This window comes from Diprion similis, chromosome 11 (genome assembly GCF_021155765.1).
Source record: "Diprion similis isolate iyDipSimi1 chromosome 11, iyDipSimi1.1, whole genome shotgun sequence".
Lineage (NCBI taxonomy): Eukaryota > Metazoa > Arthropoda > Insecta > Hymenoptera > Diprionidae > Diprion > Diprion similis.
The window spans coordinates 2,216,493-2,232,746 of record NC_060115.1 but is presented as its reverse complement, the minus strand read 5'-3'; the positions used below and the strand labels follow the sequence as shown (position 1 = coordinate 2,232,746).

The following is a 16,254-nucleotide window of genomic DNA, read 5'->3' as shown; positions in this document are numbered from 1 at the left end:
GAGAAGTCGGACGTGATGTTTGAACGTTGAATTCTGGGCTTGAATTTTCGTCGTTCTTCACTGCTACCCGGAAAAATCTAAAATGGTACGTGAAACGTATTGTCAAATTCGATCGCGAATTATTCTAGAAGGTATTTTTTTACGTCCAAAGATCCCGAAACGACCTGCAACAGAATTATCGGTTGATCGAGATGCCGTACATTTGCGTTGATCGAACGAAGCACTCAAATTCTCACGGTAAGTTGCTACCTAAATACTTTTTTCCGTGAAAATATTTTTCTATCAGTAGCTTGGCAAAAAATCTTCTCAAGAAACTCTCGAACAATTTTTAAATGTTAGCTGATGGTCAAGTGTTTACACCGCTGCAGAACTTGACTCGACTGCGATCTGCGGTTGTCGTAAGTCAATAAAGATACGTACAGAGTCTCGGTATCGTGAAAATATCACGAAGCACGGGGTCGAGAGTGTCGGTTGTTTGGCGTAAACATCAGGCACGGAAATCGACGCGTGTCTGTTTATAGTCCAGTCAGAATGTACGTATGTACATACAATCGCGATTGTAATTCCTCGAGATACCGCATTTTTCTTCATCCAATCGCTGTGTACCGATATGATTGGTAATCTAAATCCAGAACATCGACCAAATTCTGTAGTAACTTCGGCCGCTTGAATCTTGAATTTACGTGGGAATTTGTTTCGGTCAAATAATCAACTTTTGACTAAAAATAGTCATTTCTAAGCTCGTAAAATATTGCATTCCCCATAATTTAGGTCATACCAATGTTTTGTCAACGATAACGATATGTTCTGATTTAAATTATAAATTCAAAATGGCGGCCGAGGCTACTCCAAAATCTTCTCGATAATCTGGATTCAGAATTAGACTATCAACGACCATCTCCCCCCCCCCCCCTCGCCAAACTGTAAGAAAAAAAAAGTTGCGGTCTCTAAAAATCGCACTTTCATATGTTTTTTCTTCTTCTAGATTTCCACCGAGTGAAATGAGCATCGGACGTTAGACGCGCGCGTCACGAATCCAGTCCGTTTGAATTTGGAACGCAGTCGAAGCGCTCGCTCCTCGTCTAGTTACAGCTGCGCGTTGGGCCTAGTGACTTCGTCGTCGGTGAGGTTGGCAGGCCGTTCATAACAGTACCCACTTTCCAACATGGCAGATCAATTTGTGTTGTATTATCATGTGACGGTGAAGAGCTATCATTGACGAGTCAACGTTGTGCGCGGTATATTAAGTATTATTTAACCGTTTGAGAAAAGCGTGAAAGTAAAAGGTGCGCGGCCGCCATGGCGGACGTTAAAAATCCACCGTTCAGCGACATAAAACGTCCAGAGGAGGTTGTCGCGATGGCGATGAACGATAGCCTGAAATTCGCTGTGTTGATCGGACTGATCGAGGTGGGACAGGTGTCTAATCGCGAGGTGGTCAACACCGTTCTTCACTTGGTAAGTGCCCGGCTATCACGCCTTTTCATCTTTCTTTCAATCCAGCCACCGGCTGCCGCTTACAAGGCGGAAAACAAGTCAATCCGACGCAATTTTTCATCTCTTCTTTCACATCGTCGTTTACTTAAGACGCTGCTGTTTTTCTGTTTCTACGAGATTCTTCCTGAACCTCAAACTGTCAACCACGACACCGGATATTTTGACAGAAATAACGCATATTTCCGTCGAGCTTTGATATTTTTTTTCTTAAAGCTAGTCCGGTGTTTCGGATACTCGACGGATCCTCCGGTTCGTCGTCTTTCCGTCTTGTAATATCGCCTGAATCGCTCTTTTCACTTCTCCAACCGGTTACACCCCCCCCCCCCCCCCCCTTGTCAATACGCCCACTCTCTAACGTAACCTGACGTTACACCGGTTACAACAAACCGAAAGAACACACAGAGTTTGTCAAATTTTTTCGTTTGTTGTTATTCCCATCCGCCGACTTCTTAATATAGAATTTCACAGGGGTTTTTGGCCTTTCGTTACCTTCATTCAAGACCGAGAGTTTTTACCCCGGGCTATACAATCCCACGCGTTTATTTTACGTTTCGCTGTTTTCACTCCCCGCTTTGTTGTAATTAAACCTAAATCAATCGCCGCTAATTACAACGATAATCCGACCTTCGTGGTAAACTTTAGACCGTAAAAAGAGAGACGCAGAGGAAACGGAGGGCGAAGATCGAAACTGAAAGTCGGACTCCGGAATACGTCAGAGACTGCGGCGTCGACAAATCCCAGACACACGTGTGTTTCTCGTAGTTAGGTTGATACGTAATACATAGCGGGTGAAACATCAGCTGCGACGTGCCGTCGGCGTGTCCGATACATATACGCCAGGTCGAATGAAAGTGAAGAAGAAGAAAACACGGCGTAAGAAAAATAAATAATAACGAATGGAGAGAATGAAAACGTGACCAATCGGAAAACGGCATTTCTTAAGTACACACACGGCAAGCAATTTCGACCGTGTATTTAACAGGCTGGATATAATTAGCAGCCGTAATTGACCAGCAGATGTATTATGCTCAAGTCGTTGCGAAATTGCTCTAAACGTTATACCTTCACTGCCGTTCTCTCGAGGTATACGAGAGAGAGTAACAATTCGTATCCACAGAATTGCCGCCGCTCTGCGAGTGGAAAATGGGAAAAAGAATTGCTGCTACGTGCTTTAAACCGGCAGTCCTGGGTGCGACGGAGTGAAATACAAAATTTACCCGGAAATTGCACGTGTGTTACCCACTGGAAAGAGAGCGAACGCATTATTCCGATTGCGACGAAGCTTTGAATCGTGAAATCCGGAAGACTCATTGCCAGCGAGAGCTTGAAATTTTATAAAATAAATTATCAATGAGCGTGTCGGAAGTAAACGTTAAATTGAATGTTATTGTTAACAACAGGATCTAGGAGAGTGTAGTCCTTTCGATGAAAATTATGAATCTGTGCACAACTGCAAGCTCGTCAATCTCGTTATTATTTTTTCTTACTTTTTTTCTTTCGCCGTTTTAATTTTAAGACGCGATGCAGGCAAATCACAGAGAAATATTCTTCTCTTCGTAAAACGTAGAAATTAATTATTCATTCAGCATAATTATTCCGTCGCATAATGTATAGTTTTCTAACGGAACAGAAAGCGACGTTCTCGTCGTTGACCTGCAGATCATTCATTCATCATCATCAGTAGCGTTATATGCAAACTGTGCGGGTTGTGTCGATTCGGAAGAGGCAGTTTGTGGATACAACTGATCAAACACAAGCCACTGCGGTGTATTCCTCCTCCCCATTCCCTTGCCTCCGGGAAAAGAAGTCGATGTATAATTAAGGTGCAATTAAAACGGTGTCAATAATGATTAAGACGGTGGTCAGGTGATATATTAGCAGATGGAATAAGGAAAGGACGAGGCGGTGGTTTGCTCTCTCGTATTATATCGGGAATACAGTATAAGAAGAGAAAAAGAAGGAGTACTTGAAGGGGGAGAAGGAAGAGGAGAAGACGAAGAAGGGTTTGAAATGCGCCGCGACGCCGTGAAATCCTCTTCTCTTATCGCGGGGCGCTTATACAGGGTCGTTTCTGACTCTCCGAATTCCCTCTCCCTTCTCCCTCTCTCTCTCTCTCTTTCTTTCTCTGTCTCTCCCCTAGTGCCACCCCTAAATCTTCGGTTTAAGCACGGCCAAAGTAATATGCGACGAAATATAGGTTGTTCAATATAACTTGTAACCTCTGCTGCTGTTCTCGTTCCTTTATTTTTTTCTTTACTTATATTTACGGGTTTATTTATATTACAACATAACTTTTCGTCAACGATTTTACACGCGTGCACGCGGCGGGGTTATACAGCTAATTGAGAAAGAGGAAGTGAAAGAGAGAGAGAGAGATAAATAAATGTATATGTATTCATTTATTTATTTTCTTGTATGCATAGTTTTATCTTCCTCAAGTGTTATATTATTATTCTTATTATCATCATTCGGGTTTTGTTTCTTTCTTCTCCAATATGCGATAAATTCTATCGATGCTTTGCAATTGCCTGTTGTTTTTAACGTATAGTATATATAGCAATCGGGTTATCGTTTGTGTTGTTTCGATAGCAACCCTCTTTCGCGATGTGTTAAGTCACGTGGTGGTGGTGGTATTTGTTTCCTTGATGGCTTTGTTCGGCTGCCAGCAGCCCTCATCCCCTTTTTATGTATTATACTCTCGGCCTCGTTCTTCTGGAGAGTTTCTCGCTAAAGCGTGCCGTCACACTGCACCGCCACCCACACCATCATACCGCCGATGTTTACAAAAAATTTCATTACCGTCACACCGTGTACGAACTTATAGTTTCTATGCATATGCCCAAGTATCGCCAACGAATGGCGATCGGCAGTCCTTGTATTATTTTTATCCTTATCCTATTATTTATATATACCTATATATTAGGGTGGGCCAGAAAGAATGATAATTTTTTTTTCGTTGGTCGTCGTGAAAATATCGTTCAAGATGACGGAAAGAAAATTCTGTAACATATATATATATATATATATATATAATATATATGTCACTTGCAGCTGTTTAAACATAATTTTTTTTTTATAATAATCTCGAAGAGAGGGATAGCAAAAAAATTTTTAGTGTTGTCTCATCTTTTTTTTTTTTTGTTTTTATTTTTTATTTTTATTCTTCAATTTACGAACTCTGAAATTGCATACTTTTTATACGGATCTTCGCGTTTTCAATCTTCCCGTTTTTGACTAGTCTCCAAAGACGCGTTACGAAGCATAATTATCCCAAAACAATTATTCTAATGCGTAAAGGGAGTAAACGTTTTGCGAAATAACTGTATAATGATGAGACGGAAAGTTTGCGATTAGCAAGGGAAGAGACTGACTCAGACTCGCTCGCTCGCTCGTTCAGGTTCTGCAAATTTTATCCCCGGCAGAGATTATACCGGCGTACCGGATGTAACAGGTTCAACCTCTTGCTTCAACCTTCCGCTTTATTATGTATAACGAAAAAGTTTATCGTGCGTATACGGTCGAGTTTTGTGTAATGTAAACTCTGTATTATTATATCGTAATTATACACTTTTGATTCGGGAGGAGGCTTGCTGTTAGATCCATGCGCGAGTAATTTCGCGCCTTTTTTACCTTAGAGTCGATAGAAAAATTCAATGTTTGGTACACGTTTGATATTTTAAATTATCACAATCACTTGCTTGAAATATGAAAAATTATATCTTTTCGATAATTAGCTGTGGAAAAATTTATTTTCCCATATTTCACGATAAAATAAATATCGAAGGTTGGAAACTTTCGGTGAAATTTTCGTAAAGAATGAAAATTATAAAAAAATAGAAAATAAATAAAAATAAAAGAAGAGTCAATCGAGGAAGACAGGGATAGAGAATAAAAGTATTATTACGCGATGCGTGCAATTCTATTTCACGTTGTCGTCATTTTTCATTAATCGACCCGGTCGATTTCTCTTACACATTTGCGCTCTGCTTGCTTCTGCAATGCTGCAGGTTGAAAATCCGCGAGTCTGATAAGCGTCGACGTTGTTATCGAAGGGGAAAGGGAGGAGAGGGTGGGTAAGAGGAGCTGCTTAATCACCGTAATCTTATCGGGCATCGTAGCGTGGCAACTAGGTGACTGGTTAGCTATATAGCTAACTAACTAGGCAGGTTCAGAAATCTCCGATGAACCCCGGGGACGGGTTGAGCTTTAAGAGAGAGAGGGAGAGACAAAGAGAGAATAGAATGGAATAGAATAGAAAGTATTTTATTATACCAGGGTGAGCACCCCAAAGTAAAAAAAGAGAGAGGGAGAAAAAGAGAAGGTATAAGTAATATACTGCATTATATATGTATAGTATATATGTATAATGTGTATATATATATATGTGTAACGGAGGCTTTTGAAATTCACAAAAAAAAAAAAAAAAAAAAAAATTTCTGCGTATATATACCTACGAAAATATTATGTATGTTTATTCTTTTTCCTTGAATGGTTTTTTTTTCTTTTTCCCTCATCTCCTTTTTCGCTCTCGATATTCTTTTGTATCGTATCCTTCTCTCTTATTTCAACAACGCTCTCTTATACGTATTCCGTTCTCTTCGCTTATATTCGAATGAGAAATTCCGCACGCATCATCGAACTTTGTATAGGTCACGAAACCATACACGACACGTTTCTGTCGCACACTTGGGATGTTTTCGATATGCACACATACACACACCAATACACCCTGTCGCAGACGATCTTCGTCTCCTCCTCTACCACCTCCTCTCTAATGTTTCTTTCGACGTAGCGTACGTATATCATCGTTTTCTGGGACCCTCTCCCCCCCCCCCCAGGTTTTTCTTTCTTTCTTTTATTATCGTATCAATGAATTGTGTAACTTTTTTCTCATATATTTTTACGTACGTGCATTTTATAATATATCACTTGTTTTTGTCATTTTTACTCAACGTACGTAATAATATTGGTTCTTACTTTTATCCTTCGTTCTTATTCTTATCTTCATTGGATATTTAATGTAATATAGAAGAAACGGGAAGTAAAAAATACTTTTATTTACTGTTTTAATTGTTTTTTAACTCTTATACAACGATGTAAGAATCGCAGTCATCTTGGCGCCAAGTTTTTGGCGATGAAGAATTGTTTCATATATATTATATCTACATGAAATTTTACTTGTACCAACAACTTATAATCTATAAATATTATTACAAGTCTTTGAGGGTTAGTTTGTGCAAATTAAACACACAGTAAACCTCAATTGACAATGCGGAAAGAGAAAAGAAACAGAAAATAAAGGCATTGGGAGGGGGAGAAAGAGAGATCTTAGATTAGATTAGATTAGATTAGATGCGATTTATTTATGCCGTAGCCTGAGATTAGGCCATAATGAAAAAGAGGAGAGTACAGTATATAGATAATTAAGGAAATACAGACAAAAAAAGAAGGTGAAGGTCGAGAGAATCGAAATAAGTTGAACTAGTATTAATCAAGAGAATAATATTCTAGCAAGAGAGAGAGGCAGAGAAAGATTGGAGTTGAAACATGTGTTGTAAAATCATAATTTACCTACTTCTCGGGTATGGTTAGGTATAAGCCCTGTCGCGCGGCACACAACTTCATCATCATCCGCCATCTACCTACCAGGTTGTAATATACTCCATGTAGTAATCAGCGGAACTCGACGACAATATTTCTCATCATCATCATCATCATCATCGTCGTCTTCGTCGACCGTCGCAGCAATTTCGAGCCCTTCTCTCAATTCTATACACGCTCGCTATCGTCTATAGTTACTTACACTTGCATCTATGGCAATTATTACAGCTTAGTTTATCGCATTATCATTTTTATGTTTACAGCAGCATTTAGGAAAAAATATTTCAGATCTCAGCCTCATTTTGTATCCAATGTTGAACGAAGGTGTTCAAAAATTTTTTTTTTACTTCATATGCGAGGTTATAACTCAGGGAATTTATTCCTGCGATTGGAGGTAATTCTATTACGTCTCTTGGGAAAAAAATGTTGTTTTTATTTACAATCGTATCCGGCATTTTGTATGTAGAATCGCGTTATCTGTAACTTTATTGGTTTAGTAATGCGTGAGCTTGGTTAATGGTTTGAATCGGTAAAATTTTACTCGGTCGGTAAATACTGACTAACAGCATCCTCTTAAGAAGTAACACTAGTCCCCTCCTCTTCTACTTTGAACATATTATTACATCGAATCGGCAATTGAATAAAGGAAAATCGTGTCTTGTTCAGTTCAGTCGAGGGTCCTCAGTAATATACAAAGGCTCGCTTGGTAGATGGAAATGACTTTATCGGTTCAACAAGCTCATGTAAGACAATAGACGTCGAGTGATGGCGAATGGCGGACGATATCGATTCGGCATCTCGATCGACGTGAAGAAGACAGTCCGAGATGAAAAATTATTATTTTACATTCATTTCCAGAAAAAAGGTTTTTCCGGTCAGTCCAACTTTTTGGAGAGCTTTGGAATTCGATTGGCAAACCTTCTTCCATCGACGAATTCTGGAAAAATTACGTTTCCGTAACTTTACTCGATCACTTTTTTTTCACATTTAATCAATCAGCGTTTGTTTATAATTTACAGCCTAGCCTAGGTAAAGCTACTAACAAGTTACTCGAATACTAACTTGTACGATATCGAATTCTTTTCAGGTAGAAAAATTCCAAAGGATTCCAAACATTGTTAATAAAATATGTTAAAATTCGAGTGGACATTGATGTGCTATATATTTTGCATGAATTTAGTAGCTTAACCTTTTCTTCTTATTTTCCCTTGAAAATCCCGACCGCTCGATATGGGATAATAATATCGGATAATTTAGTATCGAATGAACACGATCCGCCATTTTTCTATAGACTTATCTGCAACAGCAAGTTGGGTATTACATTCGTTATTCATTTACACACATCGTCTGTGTATATATATATATATATATATATATATATTCACAGACATTCCACGCCAATTCGACCTGGGTTTTACCTTTGACCTCTCACATTTGGCACACGATTTTTCCTATGATTGTTCTCACCTTGAAAGGTACTCGGTTTATTTTGTGATTTCTTTTTAGACTCAATTTGAATGTTCTACAATTTTTAGAAACGATTTTATCGATCGACCAAAATTAAAAAACTTTACAGACCAAAATTAGAAAATCGGCCCATTCCGGGTCCAAGCTATTAAAAATTTTATATCTGACGTAGAATTTTTTGGAATTTTTACAAATTTTTTTAGAAAGTGTAGAAAATTCAAATTCAGTCGAAAAACAAAACTGAGTATCCATTGAAAGTGAGAATAATCGTAGAAAAAATAAGGTGAAATTAACGTGGAATGTCCCACTTATACTGCATACAAATATACAATCGCTTGGAAAATAACAATTTTGTAATGCTCGTGGCTCTGCGTGCGATTTTTCTTCGCCGCGCCTGCGCATCGTTCACATTCGGATCCTTGTTATTAGGTCTCTATATCCTTATATCCTTAGGGTAGCAGCTCCGGTATCTTTTATCACAAGCTCTGCAGGATGTCTCGAAATTAACGGGGCTGTTGCACCGCCCAGAAAGGCCTTTGTCTTCCTTATTTTCCCTGCTTTTTTCATCAAGGCAGTTATTTTCATTTTCCAGGTATCTTAACGGCTCAAATTATTATTCATTTTACACACAAGTATTATACATTTAATTATACTTCACAACTTGCATAATATAATTTAAGAATCTGCTAAAACAGATTTGCTTACGGGTTCTTGAGGTTAAACAACAAAATCGATATTAAAAAACAATTCAGCTCAGCGCGAATCGTCCTGACAATAATAATAATAACAATAATAATAATCGTAGAGTTGTAATTTTGAAAAAAATCTTATTTTACAATTCAAAAAATTAATTTTCAAGAAGATTACACCGTAAATATTAATTTATTCACCCCCCCCCCCCCCCCCCCAACCCCCACCCCCTTCGGCGACGTGACCGCTCGCCGTAATTAATCCGTGCAAGGATCTAAATTATAAAATATAAAAGAAAAAATGAACCAAGAATTATATCATGTCAACACGTATGTATACCTTTATATGTTTATACGTGTATATGTAATATATATATACATACATATATATGATATATTAATCATGCGCGCGATACCCTGCGTATAATTAAGGTAATTAAATTTTTAATCCCGTGTATATATACCACGTGTGTATTATCCTATAGGAATTGAGGGATTTCGAACGGGGCAGCATGCCTTACGCTCTTATTCATCACACCGCTGCAGATCGATGGGGTGAAATTATATACGTCGGGTGGTTTTTGTTTTTTCTTTCTTCTTGCAATTCGGTATAAAAATTTTTATTTTCATTTTCGTCATCGTCATCGTGCCTTTTTTCTGTTTTATGAATAAATTGTATCTTCAAACAATAAATTATTATACGGTTCTGGGTATTCACACAAACAGGGTGTCCAGTATTCATGGAAATTATGGGATCAGGGAATTCTCAGGGAATTTGATATCCTCTGGAAAAAAACTTGGAATTTCATGTCGTATCTGGAATAATATACTAATTTTTATCCTCGGTTCATAAAAATTTAGCTATTTGGTGGGAAAAAATAAAATTTTCTTTCAACTTTCAGGCAATGATCGTGAACGAAGCCCTGATTTCTTACAAATTGTACGTGCTAGCGAATGCTTAAAAATTCGATTCGCAATGAGCTCTGCTCTCTAGTCAAATATGAATATTCTTGTTCGTGTGACTATTGTATTTTTCATTTATTGTGTACGTGATAACAAACTGAATGAATAATGATTCTTGCCTGGAAAACCTGGAATTCTCAGGAAATTACGTTTTCACAAATAACTGGACACCCTGAAACGCGGGCTGCTCAGTTTAATAATATAATTTAATCGAAGCTGATCGCGTCTTGAATGATTTTCCTTCTATAATTGATTTTCTTTTTATCATATCGCGATATTGTATCGCAAACGTAATCGAAGCGATAATTATTATATATATATATATATATATCCATATATCTACTGCCGTATCTGTAATATGTGATAATCATGCTCCGTGTCAATTACCCTAAATTCTGTTCTCAGCCTTCCTAGTTTAAAGATTAGATTAAATATAGATCGCGAGATTAGACTTTTCGCTACAATATCATGTATTACACGAAAATCACATTTAATGACATAAAGAAAAAATTATCCTCTCTTCACTCGTACTACAGCTATTCATCATCGCTTCGATCAGGCTTTACGTTTCTCTTTTTCGCGGTGAAAAAAAAAAAAAAATTGACGAGTTAATTACAATAGGTAGTTAAAAAAAAAAAGCATCAAGCAACCTGCGTAATCACTTCTCCTGTAAAACATCGTCTTTTTAAATAATAAAATTAATAATTATACGTCGGCAGCGTGCAGAGTCATCGGTTCACAGTCACCATACATGTACAGGTCAACAGTAATATACTTATATATATATATATATATATGTATATATAACAACGAGTCACAACGTTTATCGATCCTGGGTTTATTATTATACATAGTTTATTTTTTCTCTCTTCGACCATCGTATACGGTTTGTATATCAAGGTAGTATTGTAGGTCTATTTTACGTGCATAGGTATGTATGTATATTAGATAACATGAACATATATCTTTTATACAACACAGTGCACGCATCAAGCATTACCGATTATATTTCCGGTAGACAGGAGGACGTAAAAAAGCGTGCCACAGACGACGTCAATTTTTTTTTTGCAAAAACTTTACATGCATGCACAATAGAATGTGAGGCGCGTATCGTGGGAAAGCGATAACACATGAGGAAATTGAAAGTAGTTTATTACCGAGTCATGCAAGTTTTTTTTCGTCTGTTTTACCGCATACGAGAAGAAAAATTCTTCACTCTATGGATGAACAAACGGTTGTTGTATGTATGTACATATAAATTATACCTATATTGTAGAAATACGGTGAGTTAATAAGTAAAGAAAGAAAGAAAGGAAGAAAGAAAAGGTGGAAAACAATAAGAAGGTACATTTAAAAAAAATTAACAATTGTCGAATCTCTGAATTGGGTAAAAAAATTCTTTTGTATATACTAGTCGGCATTGGAAACTTTTACCTCAGTTTTAAAACCATCAATTTTATATGGGAGGGGGGGGGGTGGGGGGCAATGCGGTCCCCCTGAAATTTTTTAAATAACAAGGGATTAACTGAACAACCTTAATTTTTTATAAAATATGAATTATTCGGAACTCATACTTACTTTATACATTTTATTCTGATTTTTGGCATTATTTTCTTAAGGGGCCAATTTTGCTCCACCCTTTCCTACAGGGTTTTGCTATTTTATACTATTGACAAAAACGAACGAGGAATGAAATATTTTCGAAATGTGTATAGCAACGTTGGCTCGAGTTAACCGGAACGGTCCTTCCACTTGACGGTACACTGCTTGACATGTAACCTAACCTACATGCATGTTTATATATATACATATATATAATGTATATACATATATATATAGGTTTAATGTACATCATATATGCACATGCGGACGTATGTAGACGCGTTCGTTCATTCGGATAAAGTGCGTTGGCGTCAGGTTGACACTTGCGAAATTTCCGGGGTGGGGGGGTTAAAGCTGATGTGAGAGAGGTTTTGCATGCAGCGTAAAATGTTAGAGTGTTGAGCAATGAGAATATTCGTCAGCTAACCGACGATGAGCTGGTTTCTTGTAGCGAAAGAAATTTTAAGTTTTCTTTATAGAAACACCCAATCTAACCTAATATTTATATTATGTTTAAAATACGCGGTAGGGTGTTTGGAGAAAAAAAAAATAATATTAATTTGCGATTAAAAAGAAAGTGTTTTTTTTTTTGTTACTTTTCTTGTGCTACCGTTTATCGCAACGTAGAAAATTTGTGAAAAATTTTTTAGGGAGAATATTATGTATAGTATACGGAATTTGTAAGATGGAACTAAAATTGAATGAGATGAATGAAAAAAATTTAGAAATATTTTGTAACCAAAGCTTTGTCGTTTGAACAATAATTAGCATTCAATTTTATCCCGGAGGTTGACGACTATTTAAACGGGACTTTAACGTTAGACAAGCGGTTGCGGGAAGACTGCGCAAAGGATTAGCCGGAAAATCTCGCGTAAAGTGAGCAGGATTAAAGCTTTGCACTCTGGACGGTTATGTACAGCTTGAAGATCTATATATATATAAATAGATCCAACTCGCAGTAGCTCAAGTTGCTGAAGTTAAAATGCAAGCGTGCGGCATGATTCTTGCGATCCTCGAATTTAACTCTGCCCTCGTTGACGTCTCTAAACGTAAACGAAGCACAAAATAACAAAAAAAAAAAGAAAAGAAAACGAAATTATGCAACAAATTAAAAATAATCGAGACAATCCTCGCAAGCTATCCGTATCTTTAATATTTAAATATCTTTTAGATTATCGCACTTCGTCGCGCGAGGTAAATAACTACAACAAGGTGTATCTACAATTCTACACCCTGTGGTACCCCTATTGAGGGTGGAAACGCGGGGGAAAAATGAGAGAGAATCATAAGACGACAACAAGTGCGCGAGTGCCAGGGATCTATTCGTATTTTTGTCGCTAGAAAAGCTTGAAAGCTCTCGCGGGCTTCGACTCGAGGATTCCCGCCCAGCTTGCCGTTCTCTGCAACCTGCACCCCCACCCCCAGCCATGCTGCTGCAGCTTCCGTACTTCGTTGTCTTCTTTCTCTCTCCGGCGTTTATCCAGCAGTTTTCCTTCTCTCTCTGCTCTCTCCTTCCTTTTCACCCTTAGCTTCGTTCCTGTTGTCCCAACATCAGCTTACTCGAGTTAGAACCTCGCGTATATTCCCGCTATTTTCTCTCTCTCTTTCGCTCTCTCGCTCGCTCTCTCTCGTATACGTTATATATGTAGATCGTAGGAACGAACCCCGTCTACCGCTGGCCGCAGCTGGTGATCTTTTAAGCCGATGTCACACGAATTGGATTTCACCTCATCCCGTGTCGGTGCGTGGTATCAATTTTGTCGAAATCCACCTGCGCTCTAATCGCATCAGTCATCCCCTTCCGACACCGCCGTCTGTATCAACCCTCTATAATACCAACACACTTTCAATAAGTCATTAATTGAGCACTGAATGAGCGTTTTCACGCGCTCCGTATATACCTCTCGACGATTACCACGGATAAATACCTTATAATTTGCATCTTAAATTTTCTAAATTAAATACGTATTAGAGACCTCAATCACTATCACTAATAGTATATATATACAATAAACATTGTACATATAATGTCTAAAATTTCGCCACCACGCCAATTGGGGCGGTAATTAACGCTGAGCTTTTTCACGACATCGTTATAAACACGTTTTTCTCCTCTCTTTATCTTTCTTATTTTCCCTCACGAAAATTCCTTGGGTCCAAAGGTTTGCGAGTTCCACGACGAGGAGAGGAGAGGAGAGCACAAGTAGCGATAACTGGGTCGCGCGTGAGGGTCGCGTGCTCGTCGCTGAGTAGTAGCGGTCGGTGCTTAGTCAGACGCCCGTCGACCTAATGCTCGTTATTACCTACTGTTGATCGCGTGCGGGGTAGGGCCCGCGGGTCCCGATCGTCTTCCCTGGCCTCTGGCCATCCTCGCCATCCTCGCCATCCTCGCCATCCTCGCCATCCTCGCCATCCTCGCCATCCTCGCCATCCTCGCCATCCTCGCCATCCTCGCCATCCTCGCCGTCGTCCCACTCTCGACCCTCGACCTCCGACCCTCGACCCTCGATACCTGGCTGCTTCATACGTCTTACCGTCTACCCTAAGTGTATCCCAAACCCGACCAACGTATTATACCATCCCGGGGATTCTCTTTCTTTTTTTACACCTCCCGCCTCTCTTATTCGTATTACGTCGATAACGGAATCTCTCTGCTTTTATTGTCCGTTGTGTCCGGTTCGGTGATTTTATTTCACACGAGCTTGGATTATTTATAGATAGATATCTGTGTGGTAGGCGTAGGAACCTACGTATATAGAAGTAACTTAGACGAAAAGATAGTTTGGTTTAGTTTTTGGGTACGGAAGGAGGAGGAAAGGGAAAGAGCGGGAGGATTAGTGTGCGGTGTTAGGGAAACTTATGTTATAATACCAATATGGCCGAGGAATGAACTATATCGATTGATTAAAAAATCTGTGTTCGAAAGAAAATTTAATGTAACTAAGTATCATGAAAATCGAAAACCACATTTTCAAGATAATCAAGATCACGTGGTTAATATCTAACAATAAAGCTTTCGTTACACGTACAAGCGGGATATAATTTATAAATTGATAAAATTTGACGTTTCTATGGGTTTAATATACAACGGATTATACGTAGGTACATGTGTAATTCACTATAGGTACCAAAAAAGAATTTTCGCAGTACCTACGATGATCGACTGTTGCCTATAACTCGATCATTTCAGTTTTCTATACATATATAATAACCGCTGGAAATGTTCCAAAGATTCTATGTCAATAAATCATCGAAATTCTCTATTGCACCTCGAGTTTAGGGTTAGGTTAGGTTATATTTGTTGACACTTCTCCACCCCTTGCTCTCGAGAGTTATCAATGGCCTCGCGAAGCGCAGTGTTGCGCTGCCTACACTATAAATCCTACCGGAATTCAACGATTCAGAGCTTTTCCATCTCCAGCTCGTATAGCAGCAAGCGGCAAGCAGCAGTTATGGGTATTTCTATACATACATATACATATATATATGATATTATACTCATACCCTCTGCCAGCCGCTATTCTCTGAATCTCTAGAATTCGAAGACGAATCGTTTAGTTGTTCGTTGTTGTTATTATTATTATTATTATTATTATTACTATTGCTATCAATATTATTCTATGTACATAATGAAAACAGCGTTGGTAATTGAAAATTCATCTTGGCATTGCTATCTGTATTGTTGTTGTTATTATTATTATTATCCTACGCATACCATTTATTCGGTTTATTATTTTCTCTCCTGAGATTGGTTATGTAAAACAGGTATATAGGGTTAAGAGAGAGCGGAGAGATATTTTGAGATAAATATTAATATAGGTAGGTATAATTATTTGCATGCAAAACATTTCGGCAGCTTGGTTTCCTTTTTTTTTTCTTTTTTTTTTTGTTAATCGCACTTAAGATATTCATCATAATATAATCATTCTTATCGCGTGTTATTGTATCCTGAAATAATAAAAATATCTTGACAAAAAAAGAATGCTTGGGGCGGTGGAGGGGGGGGGGGGGGGGGGGGGGGGGGGGGGGAAGGATTAGTCTCATCGTATCTTATCTCGTAATTACTCGCGTGATCTTCTTCTTCTTCTTCTTCTTCTTTGTATACACTTAAATCATTCGTTTTTGTTCGCAAGGAATGCGCGACGGTGATAAAAAAGCGAATTTCTTCAAATTTTCCGCACGGCTATATGGCTGCAAGTAGATACCTATATATATATATACCAATACACGCAGGAGAGTGTGTAATCGTGATTACGTAGGGTGAAGGATATTATTTCTCTCTCGCTTTCATCATAGTGAATAATGAGCTCGAGTGCCGTTCGCTGCTCTTATAATCGTCTCTGTCCTGTCAACCCTCACCACCACCTCCACCACCACCACCACCACCACCACCACCACCACCACCATCACCACTACTACTTGCAGGGGTAGTAGC

The 16,254-nt window shown here is 38.4% G+C and overlaps 1 protein-coding gene across 1 annotated transcript in view; it reads left to right on the top strand.

The window, feature by feature from the left end:
• Positions 1-997: 997 nt before the first annotated feature.
• LOC124412479 (neurobeachin) overlaps positions 998-16,254 on the top strand; it is a 243,182-nt gene continuing 227,925 nt past the window's right edge. The window contains exon 1 of the mRNA XM_046892370.1: positions 998-1,458. Coding sequence (XP_046748326.1) covers positions 1,300-1,458 — 159 coding nt within the window. The 5' untranslated portion in view covers positions 998-1,299. The remainder of the gene's footprint in view (positions 1,459-16,254) is intronic.